Raw genomic sequence first — 22,561 nt, 5'->3', positions numbered from 1 at the left:
TTGGAATAAGCTCACGCCGAGGCTCCAGAACTGGAACCTGTGTGGGAGTAGGTGCTGCTACAGGAACAGGTTCCGGAACGAGTACTCCGAGAACAAAAACGGTATCTGGAACGGGTTTCGGCTCTGGGATATCGAGCATGATAATGACTTCAAGTGCCGAGAGAGGGTACGCCGACAATTTTGTGTCGGGCAACCATTGGTTGAAGGGGCATGAATGACTAGTCGTCGAAGGAGTGTGGCTGACGATGGAGAGGCATGACTTTATAGCGAAGGGTTGAGACCATTCGAGAACAGGAGTCCTCCTGGGTTAGTCACACTTCGCATCTGCATCTGTAATGAATCAAGAAGAGTGTGTAATGTAATAACACAGATAAAGAATACATCACAATCGTGACATGTGGTTATTTGCGGGGGGGAGTATTGAATGTTTGAAAAGTGTTGTTTTTTTACTTATGGCCCATACCCTTGTGGTTATTTGCAGGGGGAGTGTTCATCGTCGACTTTATGTTTCTATGTCTTATATGTGAGCATTTGTGTTGCATTGTGATGTGCCACCCACTGATTATTCCTTATTAGATGAGATACTTCTCGGAAGTCAACAACCCAGGATATCAAGAGTTCCGATCTGGAATGAGACTCCTTATTGGATGAGATTCTTTTGGGAAGTCAACGAACCAAGAGATCAAGAGCTCCGATTTGGAATGAGAAAACTAATTGTCCCCTAGATTGTCCCTCGGAAATTTTTGAGCTAACCTGAGTTGTTTTGCAGATATGTTGTAATCGCGGACAATTACTTTCTTTCAAGAAGGAGGGATGTCACAAATTGTTGTCGTGTCACGTCACTGAAGAACGGAGCCAACCTTCAAATCCCGATCGAGAAGCCAAAACCCTAAGGAGGAGGAGCACTAGAAGAAGCAACAGAAGAAGTTCCCACCAACTTATGGGACCTCGTCCGATGGGGCCCAAGTGACTCAAAATAAAGCAGGACCAGCACGCACAAAATTTCTTGCGTCAAATTTGATGATGTGGCAGCTGTACAGATTTCTGCAATCTGCGTTGGACTGTTGGCGTGGCGAACAGTACAAAATTCCGCAATTTGCGATGACTGTGATGACGTGGCAACCCGTACGGATTTCCGTAAAACACGCTGGCAGCTTTTTGGGTGCAGCGCTTTTGGACCAGATGCTTTTGAGTTTATTGCTTTTCATGTAACTGCTTTTGAGGCCAAGGGCTTTTAAATATGTGCAAAGGGCTCAATCTATAGCACTCTTTCGGGTGAAGGTGCACAGCACGAGTACCGGCATTGTACTGAGTTCAAGTAATATAAAAAAATATAGAAAGGGGCAGCAAGGTTTGGGGCCGATACTCTCTAGGGGGGAATTCCGCCACTCCTTGTGGCGTGTGCTCTCTCTCTCTTTCAGTTCGGTTGTTATTGAAGTGCTAAAAGTTTGTTCAGTCTGTTCTTTTCTATTGGCACGTAGTGCCTGTGTCGTGACATCAAGAACAGGCCCCCCCATGGCATATCTTAGGTTTACCGTCCCGGCCCCCCGTTCCCGTTCCGCTATTCCGAGGACCAACCAAACGTTGACTCTCCCCATGTGAAGAAGAGTGATGGAGGATATTGTGGAGAGTGTGGGATTAACCACTTGAACATAGATTTCCCTCAAAACCTACACAAAGGAGGAAAAGTGATGATGAACATTGTGGAGGTCTTACCCTCTTCAGATTCTGAGACAAAAATACAATTGAAAGCAATGATGAGAGCACAGGCAAAACAGGAAACAACAAGCGAGAAAGAGGGTAGCCGCTCTCACAAATTTGTTAGTGCAAAATCAGTCAGAAAAGCCAAAATTAGAGCCCAATATCATAAGAAGTTAAAGGCTATTACAATTCAATTGTCACTAGCTCGAGAGCAATCACATCAACCTACAAAACCCACATCTAGTATCATACTAGAGCGAAAACGTCTTGAAGACCCTTGTTCCGTGTAACTTTGGCAGGCTTGCTAAAGAATGAGCCCATGGCACATATTTCAAGGGCCTACGCCCATGAAAACCAACTTACATGAAAAGCTTCAAACTCAAAAGCTTCTCGTCCAAAAACTAGTGCTAATAAGCTACCAATGCAAATTACGAAAATCAGTACACCTGTCCGTATAATCTACCACGTCATCAGCCAGCGCCAAATCTTGGCGTCCGTACACTGCCACATCATCAATTTTTTACGCTAGGTCTTCTTAGTGTGTGTGTGTGTGTGGGTACTTATGTTTAGGCCCCATCGAACGGGGTCCCATAAGTTGGTAAAACTTTATTGTAAGTTGTTGGTCCCATTCGACGAGGATCAGTAAATTGGTGAGAACTCTTGCTTCTTCTACTGCTACTAGAGTTTAGGCCCCTCGGTCAGGATCTGTAAGTTAGCTCTCTTCTTCAGTGGCTTAACGCGTCAACAGTCCATCTGCTTCAAGAGTTTTGGATGGATAAAATTTTTGATAGCTCTTGAGTCAAAGAAAATCGGGGCTTTCAAGCCATTGACTTGGCATGTGAACCGCCAATAATATGAGCACAAGCCTAGAAAGCTTCGAATTGCCTGGAAAACCTACAACAAGTGGTGTCTGGACTCTGTGTTCAGCTTCATTCTTGGAGAAGACGATGATGTCGTCAAAGAAAGTGCCCACAAACGATCGGTACTCTCTGAAAATCCTACCCATCATACGGTTGAATATCGTTGGAGCATTCGTAAGGCCAAATGGCATCACCAAGTATTTGTACAAACCAAAAGTCATCTTGAAAGCTATCTTGTAGACGTCTCCAGGAGCAATTCGGATCTAATGATAACCACTCTTCAGATCAATTCGGCTAAAGCAAGTAGAACCCTAAAGTCTATCGAGGACAGGGTATGTGAAAATCTGCCGCATCATCAGTTCCACATTGTGTATGTGTGAGGGTCTAGCTTTATTCTAATCCTTTATGTCACTTGGGGCCCCATCGGACGGGGTTCCCATAAGTTAGTAGGACTTCTTCTTCTGTTACTTGTTCTTCTTAGGGTTTAGGCCCCTCGGCGGGCATCTGCAAGTTGGCTCCATTCTTCAGGGCTTTGACACGTCAACAGTTTGTGACATCTCTCCTTCTTGAAAGAGAGTAATCATCCACGATTACAGCATATCTGCAAAACAACTCAAGGTAGCTCAAAAATTTCCGAGGGTCATTTCGAGGGACATTCCAAGGGACAATCAGTTTGGAGTTGGCTTCTCCTTTCGGCTCTTTTGATCAAGGAGTTGGCTTCTCCTTTCGTCCAAATCGGAACTCTTGATATTCCGGCGTAGTAAAATTAGCAATCACACACATACCGCATTGATCTTCCACGGGTGCCTTGATGCACTAAAATTACATACCCAGGCAATCTCATCCAATTAGGAATATTCAGTGGTTGGCACATCACAATGCAACACAAATGCTCACATATGCATGTTACAAGACATAGAAACATAAAGCCATCGATGAACACTCCTCCCGCATAACCTAACAAGGTCTGAGCCGGCAGATATTCAACGACTCCCTCATCACTCCTCCCGCATAACCTAAAAAGGTCCGAGCCGGGAGATACAGAGGCCTTTTACAACCAAACGCCCCCAGACCGTAGCCTGCGTCGTTTGGAGGTGTTGAGAGTAACCACTGCTCAGACTTCTTAATAATCTCGACATCAGTCGAGCTCGAAAAGTCGACTGACTTTCCATCATGAAACCTGCACCAAAAACTTAGGGTTAGGTTCATTCCATAGCATCGTAGCCGAGCACAACAGGGTCCATCAACTCTTGGACAAACAGTGTTTCTTTGGCGGCGATGGTAGTCCAAAGATAGCAATCGCACTGGACCTCCAAAGTCATCTGCTCGTGAAGAAACATCTACTGGGACATGTCGAGAAATTTCAAGTTATAATTTGCTAGGGTTTCCAAGGCAAGCATTTTAGAATACCCCACTCTGCCAGAAGTTGCACCCCGAAGGAAGATGTCAGAAACCATATAACTTCAAGCACAAAAATTCTTGAAAGCTTGCCAAGTCCTTGGAGTGTGCGGCTTGGTAGCTATAGAGATCAACATCTGCATGGCACTGCCTCTGAGAAAAACAGCAGCTTGAGACAAATCTTGGATCCTTCTCTTGCAAGTGATCTTTATGGCTTATGCCCTGTAAGATATGAGCGGTGAAGACGGGAGCGCGCCCGATGTGCGATGAAGTAAGGATAGAAGTGGCTAATAAGTCCAGGATCGGAGCACGAAGCTAAAATTTCCAATGAACTTTTGATAGTGCAATCTTGCTCTATCTGCTCTTTGGTAGGACCGGTATGCTTTCAAAAAAGCACACCTAATGCTCTGATACCACTTTCACAAGACGAGCACCACGTGCCAATAGAAAAGAACATACTAAGCAAACTTTTAGTACTTTAATAACAATTGAACTGAGAGAGACAGAGAGAGATGACACGCGACACGGAGCGACGGAATTCCACCCCAGAGAGTATTGGCCCCAAACCTTGGCGCCCCTTTCGGTATTTCTTTATATTGCATCATCAAAGTACAAGCGGGTACTCCAGACTCTGCGCCTTCTCCAAGAAGCATGCCAGAGAATGAGCCCCTAGCACATATTTGAAGGCCCTTGGCCTATGAAAAGCAGTTTACATGAAAAGCCTTCAAACTCAAAAGCTTCTGGTCCAAAAGCAATGCCAAAAAGCTGCCAGCGTAAATCACGGATTTTCGTACAACTGCCACGTCAACAGTCAACGCAAAACGCGAAAATCCGTACAACCTGCCACGTCAACATTGTCAGCGTAATTTCTGAAAATCTACCACATCATCCGTTCCACGATGTGTGTGTGGGGGGGTCCAACTTTATTCTAATCCTGTATGTCACTTGGGACCCCATCAGACAGGGGGCGCCATAAGCTGGTAGGATTTCTTCTTCGGTTACTTGTTCTTCTCAGGGTTTAGGCCCCTCGGCCGGCATCTACAAGTTGGCTCCATTCTTCAAGGCTATGACACGTCAACAGTTTGTGACAAACTCTATAAGGTGGCCAGTTTGGTGATGTACTATCAGGAACCAAATCAATCGTGTGATCTTCAAGACGTGAAAGAGGCAACTCGCCTGGTAAGCTGTCACCAACGTGTGACTACTATCTATCCTTTTTGTTGATTTCTTTCTTATTATCTATTTACTTTCACTTTTTGGAAACACCCCTCGAGAAATCTAACTGCCTTGCATTGCATAGCTAGTGTGGAACTGTCCAGAGGGAGTCCAGGCCTGAGGGCAAGAGAGCACTAAAGTTGGACAAGGACTATGGTTAGCCAAGTGGGGTCATTGACTAGCCAAAGTGGAATCCTTTGCTACATAGGCTATACTTCAGTTCTGGGTGTGGCCGCAGTGTACAAAGAGGGTCAGATGACCTAGAAAGATACAATGGCAGCATCTCCTAAAATTTAGGGAACTGCTATTTTGGGACCTGAAAATGTGTTTGCGTCATTACCTCCGGAATGACAAGGAGAACATTTTCTTACTCTGCTGTGAAGTCAACTGGGCGACAGGTTGGGAGATTTTTAGGCGGCAGCCCCGAAACGGGAAAATGCTTGTAAATGTGCCAAGTGGCACATTCCGGTGCAGTTTCCAATGCAAGAAGGAGTTGGCGCTGAATTTGAAGGGAAGAAGGGCTCATTTGCTGATTTTTGTCACAGGTTAAGAGCTATGGAGTGCTTGCTTTCCCTACTATGTACAGTGCGGTGCCAGGAGTGATGCCCTGCACGCTACGCACTACCCTCTCTCTCCCCTATGGCAGTATGTTATGCCCCTTTAGTGGGCTTTTCATTTGACCAATGTACAGTTGTGTGGGTTCATGCGCGATTGCCGAGGCAAGAGCCTCTTGCACAGGTACTGGATTAGCTAGCGGCTAATCCCCCCGCAGGTACAGGTGAATTCCGAGAGGTTTCACGCCAGAAATCTCGTCCGATTCAAAGGGCAAGTAGCCCTACAGGTGCGGGCGCTCGAGGACTTGCTACGGATGCGACCGGCACACGAAACGGAGCCGAAACAGTAAATTACAGCCTGCTGTGTATTTTTGCAGGTTTAGGGTTTTGGCCCTAAACGGACCCTAATACCCCCAGGAGGTTCGGGGACGCGCGGGGACCACTGTACAGGTAATCTGGCGCATTTTCGGGGCTGAAAACAGAGAATTCAGCATGCTGCAGATTCTCGCCAGGTTTTGCAAAGTGCCCGTATGCATCAAGAAAGTCAGTCAATGCGTGGGAATACTGACTGTGAAGGGTCCTAGTACAGTTATGCTGCCGAAATCGGGCCGGAACAGTTGAAATTCAGCCAAGTGTGTGCGAGGCAACTTGTAGGGATCCACAGCGTTTAATCCCTCTTTTGAACAATAAAGAAATACCGAAAGGGGGCGCCTAAGTTAGGGGCCAATCAGGTGTCGGTCTACTCATACAGGTGCAATCTAGCAGCCTGTATCCCTCTCCCCTATGTTGTGTCTTGAAAGTACAGGTAAAGTGGACGACAAATTAAATGGGTGAAAGCTAAATCAAGGTTTAAAGTAAAGTCTACCGCCCTTTTTGGATTGAACAGGCCGGTTACATGGTTCCATCAACGGGATTAAATCACTTTTTTCCATAGAAGTGAGCCTTGGTCAGGTTGGGCTTGAAGACACAGGGGATCATAGACCAGACACAAGAAATAGCAATTATGGCTGACAGACCAGATGATGTGACTGAAGAGGTTTCCTCTTCACAGGGTCAAGAGACACATGAAGTGGGTGAGTCCTCAAGACCACCACAGACGGATGATGATATATTCAGGACCCAATTGGCTACTGCTGTGGCCATGTTCACACAAGTAATGCAGAATCCGAGGTTTTTAGCCTTTCTGCAACCTCCTGTTCCGTCTCAGCAAGTTGGGTCAATGGATCATATTCAAAAGCCTGTTAAGGCTCAAGCACAGGTGATTCATACTGCACAGTCAATGGAAACACCTGTACACTTGACGGAGAACATGCAGTCTCCACAACCTGTGCCTAAGGTGCAAGAACAGGTGGCTGAGATGCCAGTCTTTCAAGCTGTACCAGTTCAGCCCGCCACCTTTCAGCGGCCTATAGCTGGTTCTAATGGGCAAGGAAGCAACCTACAGGCTATGCAACAGGTCTTCCCACCACCTTCAGTGCACCCTGGCTATTTTGGAGGTGGATCGGTATTCCAGAGCATGGTTGGTCATGCACCTGGAAATCGGTTTTACACGCCAGGAACAGTGTTTGGGGGTGCTCAAACGATGATGCCTAACCCCATGTATGGTGTCACGGGCATGCTACCAGGGTTTCAGAGCACTCAGGGCCAATTTGGGATGCCACAGGCAAATTTTGGTATGGCTGGAATTACAAATCAGCAGCCAAATATGGCATTTCCAGGTCAACTTAATTGCGGTCAGGAAACACAAATGAACCCTAACAGTGTTCCCATGTTTCAGTCACTTCCATATGACAACTTAACGCCGCTGGAGAGGCCAACTCCGTACAAAGAAGGTGGCAAACGTGTGACTTTCACGACCTTTACAGGGTTTGATGACAGGAAGAAGGCTCTCTCATTCCTCCGGCAGTTTGACAAGGCCTATGCAGGGGGAAACTTTACAGAGGCTTCAAAGGTCCGCAAGGCAGCCACTTTCTTGACAGGGAATGCGGGACAATGGTGGACAACTTTATTGCTTCAAGGGCAAGCTCCGTCCACATGGATTTACTTCAAGCAGATTTATGCAGCAGCATGGTTATCTGATGACTTTGAAGCAGATGTCATGACAGAATGGCACCAGCTTAATGCTGCTACTTGCAAGAATCTGGATGATTACAATCGGAAGTTTTGGAAAGCTCTACTTCCAGTAACTTCCTATAGGTTCGTGCCATTGACATAACAGATTGAAAAATATTGTTGTGGCCTACCCAAAGGATTGAGAAAATACTACACGAAGACCAAAGTCACTACTTTGACGCAACTCATTGAGGTAGCAAACACTGGTAATGGTTTGCTCAAGGGAGAAGATTGTGAATTCAATAATGGCGTCAAGGAAGGATCAGCCAAGAAAAATTCAGCGAAGAAGTATGTTTCCAAGGAGGTTCCTAAAGTGACTCAGGAGCCAGCCAACGCAGGGAAAGGCAAAGCTTCGACTAAATCAGAAAAGGGACCAGCGAAGAAATGGAAAAGACGTTTTCCTCTCAAGTCTGAAGAGCAAAAGAAGGTCCTGAGGACAGAGAACAAATGCTTTATTTGTGAGCAGCCTGGCCACATTGCTTACAACTGTCCTACAAAGAAAAGGCCAACTGATTCTGAAGACAAGGAGGACAGGAAAGGAAAGAAGCCCATGGCTGGTCTAGTGCCAGATATGGTGGGCGACAAGCCAAATTCAAATGCAAGTGAGCTTTGCAGAGCATGGGGAAAGGTCAGGGATCAAACAGTGCTTATCTTCTTTGATCCAGGTGCCAAAGCCAACTTCATTTCCCCAGAATTGGCTTCAAAGTTGGGAATCAGACCCGAAGAGATGGGGTATACAGCAGAGGCAGGTTTGGCATGTCCTGGCCATACAGAGGCTGTGACACCCATCATTGGAAAGTTGCGCCTACATATCCAGTCCTATGTAGATGCTGAAGAATTTTACATCATGCCACTGGACGGATGTGATGTGTTGTTAGGTATTCCTTGGTTATTTCGTGTACAAGGAATCATGGATGCCTACAACAAAAAAATCACTGTACAAAGCAGGGGAAAGACTCACATTCTGGATGTAAAGCTTAAAGGGGAGTCTATTCCCACTGTATCAGCTTCTGCTATTACTTCTGTAATGAAAAAGCATCTTTCTACGTACTTGGTTTTTGCACGTGAAGTGTCAGATTGTGATGAATCAAATTTATCTGTTCTAGATAAAGAAAGGTCAATGTTTTTACAACAGTATAGTGACTGTTTCTCCGATTCATTACCGCCAAAGAGACCCGAGGACCATGCGATAGATTTGGTGCCAGGCAGTAGCCCACCAAATAAGCCTCCGTACAGGGTTAGTGCGGCTCAGCAGAAAGAGATAATGGGCCAAGTACATGAGCTGTTAGAAAAGGGGCTGATTCAGCCCAGTTCATCTCCATTCTGTTCTCCAGTGTTGTTGGTGCAGAAAAAGGATGGCTCATGGGGTATGTGCATCGACTACCGTGCACTGAACAAGAATACCATCAAGAATAGGTTCCCTATACCTAGAATTGATGATATTATGGACAAATTAGAAGGAGCAGCTATGTTTAGTAGGATAGATCTAAAGAGTGGGTACCATCAGATCCGCACCGAGGATGTGCACAAGACTGCTTTTAGAACAACGTTTGGCCTTTACGAATTTTTAGTGATGCCCTTTGGTCTCACAAATGCTCCTGCTACGTTCAATAGGATGATGGACAGAATTTTCCGTCCACACCAGCAGTTTGTTGGTACATTCTTTGATGACATGATAGTCTACTCAAAGAATGAAAAGGAGCATAGGCATCACTTGGCCATTGTGTTCAAAGAGCTACGCAGTCATAGGTTGCTCATCAATGCAAAGAAAAGTGAATTTTTTTTGGAAGAGATTCACTTTCTGGGACACATTGTCTCAAAGGATGATGTCAGAATGGATCCTGCAAAAGTTGAAGCGATCGAGTCATGGCCAGATTTGAAGACAGTGCATGATGTCGGAAGCTTCTTGGGACTATGCTATCCAAAATTTCGTTGAGATTGCTTCACCTTTACATGCTCTTCAAAAGAAGGCAGTCACCTTTAGATGGACACAGAAAGAGATTTCAGCTTTTAATCTCTTAAAGGAAAAGATGACTTCGAATCCAGTCATTGTGTTGTCAGATCTTAGGAAGTCATTTGTGGTCCAGTGTGACGCCTTTGGTAGTAGCATTGGTGCAGTGCTAATGCAAAATGGCAAGGTAGTAGCCTATGAGAGCAGAATTTTGCAAGGGCCAGAGATGACCATGTCTATGAGAAAGAGTTACTGGCTGTGATTCATGCGCTCTTAAGTTGGAAACACTACCTGCTAGGTGCAGATTTCGTTGTCCAAACGGACCATCAGACCTTGCGATACTTCTTCACACAGACAAAGTTATCTGAGAAGCATATGCGATGGGCAAATATCTTGTCCATGTTCCATTTTCAGATTGTGTATGTGGAAGGCACGAAGAACGTTGTGGCTGATGCCTTGTCAAGGAAGCCACAAATTTCAGCTGTGTCAATTCCTTATCATCATGAACTTGATGATACGAGAGAACAGTATGCAAATGATGAAGATTTTGCAAGTGTCTTCGAGCAGCTAATGGATGGACAACGTCATGAACACTATCTTCTTAAAGACGGGTTCATGATGATGCATGGCAGATTGTGTGTCACAAAGCCATTGCGACGCAAAGTTATGGAAGAGAGTCATGTCCCACCGTATGCAGGGCATCGTGGTATTGATGCTACAGTTAAAGCGGTTGAGACATTCTTCTATTGGCCTACATTGAGAAGAGATGTGGATGCCTTTGTGCGAGATGCCTAATTTGCCAGAAGGTCAAGTTTGGCAGGCAAAAGGCACCAGGGTTATGGCAACCACTATCTATTCCACACAAACCATGGGAAAGTATTGCTATGGATTTTATCTTTGATCCTCCGAGAACCCAAACAGGAAATGATGGTATTTGGACCATTATTTGCAGATTCAACAAACAAGCTCATTTTATTCCTGTCAGGAAGAAGATAAAGCCAAATCAGATGGCACGCTTGTTTATGAGCAATATTTTCAAGTATCATGGCATGCCACAATAGATTGTTAGCGACCGTGATCCACGCATGACAAGTTTGTTCTAGAGAGGCTTGTTTGAGAATATGGGCACCACGCTCAAATTCTCTTCGTCATTTCATCCTCAAACAGATGGCCAGTCAGAAGAGGCAAATTCTACTGTCCTAGATCTGCTGAAGTGCTATGTGTCAAAGCATAAAGGAAAGTGGGAGCAGTATTTGCCATTGGTGGAGTATGCATACAATAATACAGTGTATTCATCAACTGGCAAGGCACCTTTTGAGATAGTTGAAGGTGGCAAGAAAGTTCCTCCCATACTGCATACAAAGGATAAGATATTTGAAGCGGATAAGTATGTTCAGGACAAGGATGAAATGTACAAGAAGGTCAAAGTGGCCTTAGAAAAGACTCAGGCAAAGCAAAAGAAAGCAGTTGATCGTCACCGTCGTGAAGTGGTATATTCACTTGGTGATTGGGTGCTTCTACGCTTTGAAAAGGCAAGGTTAAAGAAGATGAAGGGCAAGGAAAGACTGTTTCCAAAGCTCAGCATGCGATACTATGGGCCTTTTCAAGTGTGCGACATAATCAGTGATGTTGCATATAGGCTGAAATTGCCTGACAGTTGGAAGATTCACAATGCGTTTCATGTGAGTCTTCTCAGACCCTATGTGGGTGATGTGCCAGAAGATATACCAGCTGAAGATCAGCCGGAAGTCGAGGAACTTGACGAGATCTTGGTCCCTGAACAGATTTTGGCACACAAAGAAAGGAAAGTGAAAGGCAAGGTTGCTAGGCGTTACTTGGTAAAGTTCAGAAACTATCCACCAATGGATGCTAAGTGGATGGAAGAAGGTGAACTTGCAGAGTCACCAACTGTGTTATCACTTTACCTTGAAGCCTTTGATTTCAACCTACCTTGACGCCTTGAGTTTCAAAGCTACATGGATTGTCAGTGTGACAATGGCTTTTGAAAGAAATGATGTACATGGTATTTAAAGTGAGCTCAAATGAAATACCTGTTACATGAATGTTAGAGCTGTACAGATTGTCAGTTTGGCAATTGCTTTTGGAATGTCCAAAAGTGTGCTTAGTGCTATAGAAGTGAGTATCTCTTGTCAATTTGTCAAGAATACAGTAATTGCTTCTATTAAAGAGTACATGTGTAACTGCATTCTTAAACTGTCGGTTTGGGTATGCTCGAAAGTGTTACGGGATCCAACGTGTACTATAAGACAGTGGCAAAATGTGCAACTACCATTTTGTCATTGGAAAGTTAGTGACTCAAAGCAATGGCAGAGTGCGAAGCTACCACTATGTCATTGGGACAGGGTTCACACGCAGGCAATACATGAGTCGACAAGGTGTTGAATACACCACGGTTGACAATGAGCATGTATGTGTCGACAGGTGTTGAATGCATCAGTGTTGACTGTGAGCATGCACGTCATAGATGCAAACGAGGACGTTTGAGATTTCAAGAGGGGGGTATGTCACCAGCGTGTGACTACTATCTATCCTTTTTGTTGATTTCTTTCTTATTATCTATTTACTTTCACTTTTTGGAAACACCCCTCAAGAAATCTAACTGCCCTGCATTGCATAGCTAGTGTGGAACTGTCCAGAGGGAGTCCAGGCCTGAGGGCAAGAGAGCACTAAAGTTGGACAAGGACTATGGTTAGCCAAGTGGGGTCATTGACTAGCCAAAGTGGAATCCTTTGCTACAGAGGCTATACTTCAGTTCTGGGTGTGGCCGAAGTGTACAAAGAGGGTCAGATGACCTAGAAAGATACAATGGCAGCATCTCCTAAAATTTAGGGAACTGCTATTTTGGGACCTGAAAATGTGTTTGCGTCATTACCTCCGGAATGACAAGGAGAACATTTTCTTACTCTGCTGTGAAGTCAACTGGGCGACCGGTTGGGAGATTTTTAGGCGGCAGCCCCGAAACGGGAAAATGCTTGTAAATGTGCCAAGTGGCACATTCTGGTGCAGTTTCCAATGCAAGAAGGAGTTGGCGCTGAATTTGAAGGGAAGAAGGGCTCATTTGCTGATTTTTGTCACAGGTTAAGAGCTATGGAGTGCTTGCTTTCCCTCCTATGTACAGTGCGGTGCCAGGAGTGATGCCCTGCACGCTACGCACTGCCCTCTCTCCCCCCTATGGCAGTATGTTATGCCCCTCTAGTGGGCTTTTCATTTGACCAATGTACAGTTGTGTGGGTTCATGCACGATTGCCGAGGCAAGAGCCTCTTGCAGAGGTACTGGATTAGCTAGCGGCTAATCCCCCCGCAGGTACAGGTGAATTCGGAGAGGTTTCACACCAAAAATCTCGTCCGATTCAAAGGGCAAGTAGCCCTACAGGTGCGGGAGCTCGAGGACTTGCTACGGATGCGACCGGCATGCGAAATGGAGCCCGAAACAGTAAATTACAGCCTGCTGTGTATTTTTGCAGGTTTAGGGTTTTGGCCCTAAACGGACCCTAATACCCCCAGGGGGTTCGGGGACGCGAGGGGACCGCTGTACAGGTGATCTGGCGCATTTTCGGGGCTGAAAACAGAGAATTCAGCGTGCTGCAGATTCTCGCCAGGTTTTGCAAAGTGCCCGTATGCATCGGGAAAGTCAGTCAATGCGTGGGAATACTGACTGTGAAGGGTCCTAGTACAGTTATGCTGCCGAAATCGGGCCAAAACAATTGAAATTCAGCCAAGTGTGCGAGGCAACTTGTAGGGATCCACAGCATTTATTCCCTCTTTTGAACAATAAAGAAATACCGAAAGGGGCACCTAAGTTAGGGGCCAATCAAGTGTCGGTCTACTCATACAGGTGCAATCTAGCAACCTGTATCCCTCTCCCCTTTGTTGTGTCTTGAAAGTACAGGTAAAGTGGACGACAAATTAAATGGGTGAAAGCTAAATCAAGGTTTAAAGTAAAGTCTACCGCCTTTTTTGGATTGAACAGGCCGGTTACATAAGCCCTCAAAGAAACACCCAGCCTGAGCTTGCAAAAAAACTTGTCGTTCTTTTTTCGAGGTCTAACATATTCGACCTTTAATCATCATTTAGTTCTTTCAAAAAAATCGAATAAACAAAAAGACTGGATATTTTATCGAGTGGAATGGACTCGCCTTTCAGTTTCACATCAAGTTCAATCTCTTTGCCCTTCTTATTCTCTTAGATGTCCTTCCTTGCCTTATAATCGACCATGACACTATTCTTGGGGAACCAAGGGATTCCTCGGAGGACGTCACACCCTTCCAAAGGCATGATGTAAAAGTCCTCATGCCCTACATACCCCTGACAATGCAAACGTAGTTGCCAATGACAAATGTAATGGCAACATCTCGTCCCGGTGCCTCTAGAACATCCTCGGCTAGTGGCCCCATTTCCTCGGGTGTAATTCAAAGTCAAGCCGCCAATTCAGTCGAAATGAAGTTAGCCTTGGCTTCTCCATCAAAGAAGATAAGGGCTTCCTAGTCTGGCACTTTGGCCCATGCTTTGCAAAGTTCAGTATTTTCGTTCATCTAGTCAAGGTTGGCAATCCCCACAAAATCTGGTACCAGTCCTGCTTTCGTCTTTTTTTTCTTGCCGCGCTCGGTTGCTGCTCTGTAACTCTCTGGTTTATCCTCTGGTGGTCCTCTGGTTCATCTCCTTTTCAAGAGTTTTGTCCAGCTCTTTCTGCGTGTACAGGTTTCGCTTTTTTTTCTTTTTGTGCACTCGTATGTCCTTTCAGCTGGCCATCTCAAGTAAATCTCATCAATCGGGTAATTCTTTAGGTATTTCGCAAATCTCGGATCTCTGAACTTTGAAGTACTTGATCAATCTTTCACACATGTATCAACTTGCAATTGACGTTTGTACTCCGCTCTAACAAACTTTTCCGCCAAGAATTTGTCCAAATCTTCATTCTTTTCTTCTGTTCTCGCATCATTTCAACTTTTCTTTGTCTGCCCACCAAGAGGTGTTCTATCTCTTAGATTCTCCGCGAAAACCCATGTGTAATCTGGGGTTCTTTATGGCTTGTGCCCTGTAAGACAGAGCGATGAAGACGGGATCGCGCCCGATGCGCGATGAAGTAAGGGTGGGAGAGGCTAGTAAGCCCGGGATCAAAAACGAAGATTCTCTCACAAAAACCTGAGCTGCAAAAAGGATCAAATCCTCCATAGAAGGAAAATCTTTCTGAGCTTTGATACCATTGTAACACGCTTAGACACTCCAAGCGAGAAATCAATCGCAACACACAAACAAAAACTTCAAATCACTGAACTTTAATAAGGAGAGAGAGTCGACACAGTCCGACGTAGTTCCATGCCCAGAGGTATTGGCCCCAAAGTCTTGCGCCCCTTTCGGTATTTCTTTATCATTAATCGATGCAAAGTACAACTCCCAAGGAACCTTTTCTCTCGGACCCTACGTCCAGATGCTCTGCAGAGTGAGGCCCCAAGGTCTCTTTTATTCTTACAAGGGATGCCCCAAGAGCAGAGCCCTAAAAGCAATACATGAAAAGCTTCAAGTTTCAAAAGCGTCTGGTCCAAAACTGGCACCCCGCAGAAATCCGTACAGCCTGCCTCGTTAGCCCATCAGCGCGTTTTGTGGTGTCCATGCAGCCAGCCACGTCAGCCGTCCCACGCGATTTTTCTTCTTCTCTCTTTTTCTTTTGCCTGTGTGTCCCCTAGGCCCCATCAGATGGGACCCCATAGGTTGGGACCAACTTATAAATTAGTCATTTATTCATCTGGACATGCCACGTCATCATTTTGTGACAAACATCCTGCCACAACTTGCTTACCAAGGGCCCAAACATTGTTGACACTAGGAAAAGACAATCAGACCTCCAAGTTGTGTGCCTTAAACTATATCTTTGCAAACTAAATTAGAGCATAGATATAGCCACTACGGTAACTAAACAAATATACAAATCACTAGCAACTGTGAAAACAATCGAGCTTGTAATATCAGCAGTATCTAAACCAACACAGGGGCGAATTTAAATCCCGGATTACTCTAGTACAATCTTTAAAACCGACCATGATGCAAATCACCCTCACACACCCAGAATGCTCAAGGTCAGCCTTAAATCCTGACAATGAAGAGCGTCATAACATCAAGATGCAAACCTCCAAAAACATTGCACTGCCTTGAACAATGACATGGAAAGTAACACAAACGCTAAGTTAAGAAAACAAAAGTGGCTTTATCTAGAGCAAAAAGCTTCCTACTACCTCTACAGATTTAATGATATAGCAGTCGACGTCAGAAAGCTCTAAAAGTCTCTACTTACAAATTAGAAGAGAAGCTAAAAGACTTACACAAGACACAGAAGCAAGGCAGACAGATAAAAAGAAAAATAAATCACAAAATATTAGAAGAGGTTAGCATAGCTTTTTTGCATACATTTTTCATACCCGTATGCACACGGGTCTGGAAATGTGGAAAAGTATGATTGGCTCCCCTGCACTGAACGGTCCAAGACCTTATACTTACTACTGTCTAGTGATAAGATGTAAAAGAAGTCTAGTATCATACCCTACTTTTAAGCATTCAAAATGCAACATATGAGTCAAAATACTTTTCAAAATGCAAAAGTCTTATAGTTTGGTCTCTTCTTCCTCTTCCCCGTTTGCTAAAGAGCTTGAAGGCACATCATCATCATCTTGATTCTAACATTTGAGTACTTGAGCTTATGGTTGCATCTCCTCTTGAGTTAACCAGGATGTGAGACTCCCCGTCTGAATCTTCTGGTGGTTGTTTTCAATTTGGGTGGATCAAGTATGTAACTAAGCTCATGCTTACTTAATCCTCTTGTGTTAATCAGGATGGGAGACTCCTCGTCTGGATCTTGTGGTTCTTGATTTCAGTTTGAGTGGGTCAAGTATGGTATCCATATCATACTTCAATTCTTTCCTAAGTTTAGAAAACTATGGTACTATTTCAACCACACAAGAATAGATAAAACTATTACATTAGCCATCCCAGATATGCATAGTAGAACAGCACTGAAGCAGTCCTGCAGACTTCCAACATGCCCCCAAAAGAAGCATGCACAGAAACTAATGCAGAACTGTGCTCAGCAGTATGTACCTTGAGCTCATCTCTCTTGCGAGACTTCAGCTGTGAAATCTGCCCTTCAGCATCCCGCAAGCGATCTTGGAAGTTCTTTTTCTCTAGAGCTAGCCTTGTCACCTCGTCATCACGCTCAGAACGTACCCACTCTAATTGGCTTTCTGCCTCACGAAGCCGATCAGCAAGGTCTCTCTTCTCCCGTGAAAGTCTATCCAGCTCAGCCTTTCCCTCACTCTGCAAAACAATGCATGTCTTAAGTACTCAAAAACCAAGGACCAAAAATAAACAATTAAGTTACAGAAAAAGGTCACAAGCAGTTGCTTACTTTAAGACGTGCCTGTGCTGCTTCTGCTTCCAGCAACTTTTGAGATAAGGCTGTTTTCTCCTTCACAAGGTTATTTATCTCTCCTTGCCTTTCAGTACGAGCCAAAGCTGTCTCCTCCTCAGTGGTGCGAAGTTGTTGATACAAGGTGGCTCGGTCTGCATTTGCAAGTTCAGCTGCTTCCCTCATCATGCATAAAACAGGCCTCGCAGTTCCCTCTTCTTCCCTGACTAAAAAGGTTAAAATATCCATACTCAACTCCACCTCTGAAGGCACATGTGCATTGCTAGTTGCATGCTCAGCAAGTCCCCTCAGCATTCGCTCACGGTACACTTCATTGCAGTAAACCTTGAACATTACAGCATACAATGTGCTGACAAATTCTCTCACTCGAACATCCCTTGAAAGGGCAAGGGTCTCTGCCAGGCCCAGCACCACAGGGAAATCATCATCATTTTCAGAAATACTTATGCTTGCTGTGCCTGACAAGGATGCCTCTGCACTTTGTAGGCCATTCAGATGGCATCTTGAATCCATAATTAATCTCTGTGCATGCCGTCTTTCCAAAACCATGACTACTGAGTGCTCACCAAATGCACCTCTTGCTATAGCTCTCTCAAAAACCTGCTGAGCTTCCGCCCTCAAACAAGGAACTGTCAGCATTTCTACAAGAACATCCACATCAGCTACTCTCCAGCAGGCTGCTGCCAATTGCAACTGCTCTGAGGCAGCTCCATTACCACGCTCCTCAAAAGGGACGTTTGATGATGGTAACGCCAAGTCTGGCTCACTGCATTCACAGTCTGTGTCAATGTCACGTAACAAAGCCTTGGCAACATCTACATTATGACAAACTGTGCTCCTGACAACATCAAGCACCCGAGGTGATACAGTTGGCCCTAGACGTTTGAGCCGTTCCCGAACAGCTTTTGCCTGAAAGACATGATTGTAGTGAAGACAAATAAAAACGACGAGTAACAGAGCCAAAGAAGTAAGGTACAGTGATGAGGAAACACATACAGCTTGTGACAGCCGCTCACATTTAGCTGCTGCTTTGAATGCAAAACTCATTGCAGCAGCTAAAGGCTCGTCATTGGAATCAGGAAGAACTTTCAAAGCTTGATCCATCACCATCTCCCAGACATTGCTACTAACGTCGAGCTGGCTGAGTGCCCCCAGAACCTGTAGTTCCAAAAATCCAGGATTACAGGCTCCAGATGAAAGGAAAGCTTCATGTCAGTATGCAAAAGCTGAACATGGAGCCACAACTTACAGGTAAATGCAGGGCAGGCTCTGCTTCAGGTTGTCTGAGACGATCAAGAAGCACCTCTGCTGCTAGAGAATGCTCTGAGACATCAACAAGCTTTGGCACCAAGGCAATGAGATCGGGTTGCAAATGTTTTGGAGCCTTTTCAAGCACAAGAGCAATCTTTTGCGCTGACTGTGGGCGCCTTCTAGGTTCAGGACAACCTTGCGGTACTGCCCCATCCAATGCCCTTAACGAATTAACAATCAGCCCTAAAAGCTCATCCGACTGCTCTGGCCACTTCGGCTGAAAGTATGACATGACCAGGGACTATATTAAAAAAAACACAGAATAGGTAAAACATTGGTGCGGGGAGTGTAAGAGACGACCAAGTACAAACCTTCTGAGAATGACTAGCAATGCCTGCTGCAGCATCCCTAGATGCATTTTCGGGAAGAAAACCGCTTGGAAGTACTAAGCCCTTTGAAATTTGGGGCTCAATGGGAGGGAGAGGTGTGTTGGAACTTTGAACAGCTTGAGTCGCCATCATTCCATCATGATTGTTATCTAGCCTATGACCGATAGAAGGACTTTGGGCAACAGTGTCTGGTGCTGCACCACCAAAAGCCCTCCAAACAAAAGATCCTTTGACACCAACTTGGCTAGTATCTGGCTGCAGCCTTGACTTAGCCTCAGCAAACTCATCACCACTTGAAGGCTGGCAGCACTCAACCATTATGTCAAGTAGTAAATCTGCAATTGCCTGTTGGAGAACCTTCACACCCATCAGCAAGTTCATCAAGCTTGGAGAGGTAGCCTCCCCCTTTGGAGTACCTTTCTTGGCGCCATTGCTGGCTGGAGACGACAATTTTGTTGGAAGAAGCAGACGCTTCACTTTGGCTGGATCATCAAGGTAAACCCGTAGCCCCGTCAAAAAGGCTGCTATGGCCCCAGCATCCATCAGCAATTTCTCTCTAAGAGTAACCTGCAGCTGTGATGGATCAAGGAGGAGTGGTGGATTATCACCATAGCTAAGATGAAATCCAGCTCTAGCAAGCAGATTCCTAAAGATGTCCTCTTCGTCACCACTGATACCCTCACTGTCATCAGAGTCCAGCAGTTCGTCAGGGTCAGTTGAGATTGCGTCTTGTTCTTCGTCTGACACCATTACCTAGAAGATGGATTGCAAAAGAGAACTTAAGGGTGATGCAGAAAGAACAGTATTTTAACGCACATAAACCATCACACTAGCAAACTGTTACTCTATCTCATCCAGAACAGATGGCCTGTCTGCAAGCTTTAGTACCCTAAATCTTACCTCGAGGTCTGAGAACTCAAACCAGGGACAGCAATCCAGAATCTCACAGGAAAATACTACAGTATCACGGACAAGAAAGCCAGCATCAGCCTCCACCATCTCAGAAACTTTCATAAACTGCAAGACAGAATTGTTCCATGTCTTTGTACATATGGAAGACTCCTTCCACACAGTCCGGTCTGCATGCTTCTGATTGACAACTGCCATTCTATATCTGACCCAAAAGTTCCTATCTGGGTCTGCGCCTGCAGATTGATCGCTCTCCAAATATATGCATAATGTATCAAATGATTCATAAACACCTGTCAAAATGGACCGAGAGGTATAGCAAATATCTGAAATTGTATTATCATTTGACAATTGACTATATGAATATCAACCTACCAATACGCAGCTCACAGCCACCAGCTTGGAAGAATTTGCTGAAAATCTTCCGAGTCTCCATAATTTCTTTAAAGGCGAGAAAGTTCTCAACACGCCATGTGAATGTACCACGGTGCACGATCCTTCCACTTTCTACTCCAGAAATGGCTGTTAAAGGCTCATCAGAGTCTATTGTTTCTTGCATTATAGACGTCTCCTTGAGTATCAAGACCTCGGCTGAAAAAACTACCGTGTCTTGCACAAGGAAACCAGAATCTTGATCAAAGAGGCTGGTCAAGGTGACAAACTCTCTCCACCCCCAATCCTTGGCAGCTTTGGAGTATCGATTTTGTGACTCTTTTGTGACCGAACGATCCTCAGAGCGCTGATTGACAACAGAAAGCCTATGGCTGACAAAGCAGCTCCAGTCAGCAGACGTATTTCGAGGGTCCGTGACCTCCAAAAACATAGATAAATGACAGGGGGGTTGTGATTGCCCTGTAAAAAAAATAGAGCCATAGTATCTTAGTGTATGGATAGAAAGGACTTCTTCAAGCCCAAATAAGATGAATTTCAGTAAAAGTGCATGCAACAAACCAAGGGAGCATAAGCACCAAAATTCACACCTCTAGGATAAACAACCAGCCGGCAATCCCGGTTCCCTACTTGAAATCGCCTGCTCTTAATGCAGAGCCCTGTTATTTTGCGCTTCTTCAATAGATCCTTCAGCTTTGTAAAGTTCTCTATCTTCCACACAAATTTTCCCTGATGACCATCAGACTTTTTGGCTCCTGCTCGTCCAGACATAGAACCAACACTTTTGGGAAATGTGCTAGACTCTTTGATGACATGGAAAGAAGCACTGAAGACAGCAGTATCGTCGACCAGATACCCCATCTCTGCTCCTATAAAATCAGACATTTTCATGTAATCATTCCAACCAAGACTGGTATTATCTCCACTCTTATTATCCCCGGCAAACCTACCATACGAATCTCGGTGCATGTGATTTTGGCCAGCTTTCTGGTTCAAAACCGACATACGAAAAAGACACCAACAGCTTCTTTCCATTGAAGCTGACTTCTCAGTGTCCTTGCTCTCCAGGCACATGGATAGATATTCAATGCCACTTACAGATGATTGGTACACACTAAGACGAAGATTACACTCTCCAGCAGGGAAAACAGGGCTCATGATTTTTTGAGTTTTAATCATTTCTTTAAACAAGGCAAAATTGTGCACTTTCCAAGTAAATTTCCCACTGAGAACCTCAGGCATTGGACCCAGCATAGGCTGAAGCTCATTCTCTCTTGAAAAGGAGACTGACTCGTGTAGAACAAGGATCTCAGCGGTGATGAGAACAGTGTCACTTATCAAGAAGCCTGCTTTTGGATCTGATACAGTTGCAGAAGGGGTAAAATCACACCATCCGTGAGACTTCTTCTTGCCAGAAAACCGATGCCAGGAGTCTCTTTGTATGGATTTGGCCTCATCTTTGTGGTTCACCACGCAGAGGCGATAACTAGCAAAGCAATCCCATTTGGATGACGATGAACTACGGGGATCCATGACCTGCAAGTAAATGGACAGGTAGCCGGGGAGCGCTTGAGAGTCACCTTTTGGGTATACAAGCAGCCGGCAATCATAACCGCCGACTTCAAAGTAGCGGCTCCATAAAGCTCGTGCCTTGACCTTTGTAACATGAAAAATGGTCCATTTGCAGATGGCAGAATGGTCTCCTCGACGCTCAACAACAACAGATTCCTGCCCACCTTCACGGGGCTCATCAGCGGCTGCATAATCTCCACCACGGGCGGGTACACTCTTCTCCGAGCGGCCAAGGGCGGCTGCCGGGCTCTCCAAGCCCCCAACCCCCCCTGTTTCTGATGAAGACGAGGTTGCAGCCTCTTCACCTTGCCCCTGCTGGTGTTGCTGCTGCTGCTTGTTAGCCATCGCCCCTCCTCCCCCTCCTGTCGCCATTGTTGCTGCCGTCCCCCCTCCCCCCCCTCTTTTCATCTCCAGCGCCTACCAACAAGTCTTGTTCCAATCGCAATGCCTACCTTCAGCCTCAAGGGCATTCCCTTCCCGATGATGATGGGTCTGCGAGACAGAGCGAGATGATGCCGGAGAGAGGGAGAGAAACCTATATAGCCCCAACCCATTATTTCATGCATCATCACTATATAATCAACCTCCCATGGTTAGTCTAACCATGCTATGGTGAAGGCTTTAACTATTAAGTATCCTAGGAATGGAGGTCATTAGGTCAATAAACCTTTCATTTAGTCAAATTTTGAAAAAACTAATGACCCTTAAGAAAAATTGGAGGGCTCGGTAGCCGCATTTGCATCGAGTTAGTGATTTGGAGTAATTACTAATTTAAGTTAGTCCATGAAAGTTAAATCGTGAGAAAGAGGAGAGTGGAGAGA

General features: G+C 45.2%; 1 protein-coding gene across 1 annotated transcript in view; it reads right to left on the bottom strand.

Annotated features, from left to right (window-relative positions):
- The window catches only part of LOC147448238 (TRAF-like family protein), a 52,757-nt gene extending 30,489 nt beyond the window's left edge, over positions 1–22,268 (bottom strand). Inside the window, exons 1-8 of the mRNA XM_086524107.1 lie at positions 20,759–22,268; positions 20,154–20,630; positions 19,770–20,071; positions 18,852–19,622; positions 18,479–18,757; positions 18,226–18,387; positions 17,209–18,138; positions 16,902–17,117 (exon numbers count right to left, since the gene is read on the bottom strand). Coding sequence (XP_086380233.1) covers positions 16,902–17,117; positions 17,209–18,138; positions 18,226–18,387; positions 18,479–18,757; positions 18,852–19,622; positions 19,770–20,071; positions 20,154–20,630; positions 20,759–22,148 — 4,527 coding nt within the window. The 5' untranslated portion in view covers positions 22,149–22,268. The remainder of the gene's footprint in view (positions 1–16,901; positions 17,118–17,208; positions 18,139–18,225; positions 18,388–18,478; positions 18,758–18,851; positions 19,623–19,769; positions 20,072–20,153; positions 20,631–20,758) is intronic.
- Between the last annotated feature and the right edge of the window lie 293 nt (positions 22,269–22,561).

The sequence above is a fragment of the Adiantum capillus-veneris genome, chromosome 11 (genome assembly GCF_014529385.1).
Source record: "Adiantum capillus-veneris isolate H3 chromosome 11, ASM1452938v2, whole genome shotgun sequence".
Lineage (NCBI taxonomy): Eukaryota > Viridiplantae > Streptophyta > Polypodiopsida > Polypodiales > Pteridaceae > Adiantum > Adiantum capillus-veneris.
The sequence above is the reverse complement of the archived record's forward strand: the minus strand, read 5'-3'. Positions and strand labels throughout refer to the sequence as shown.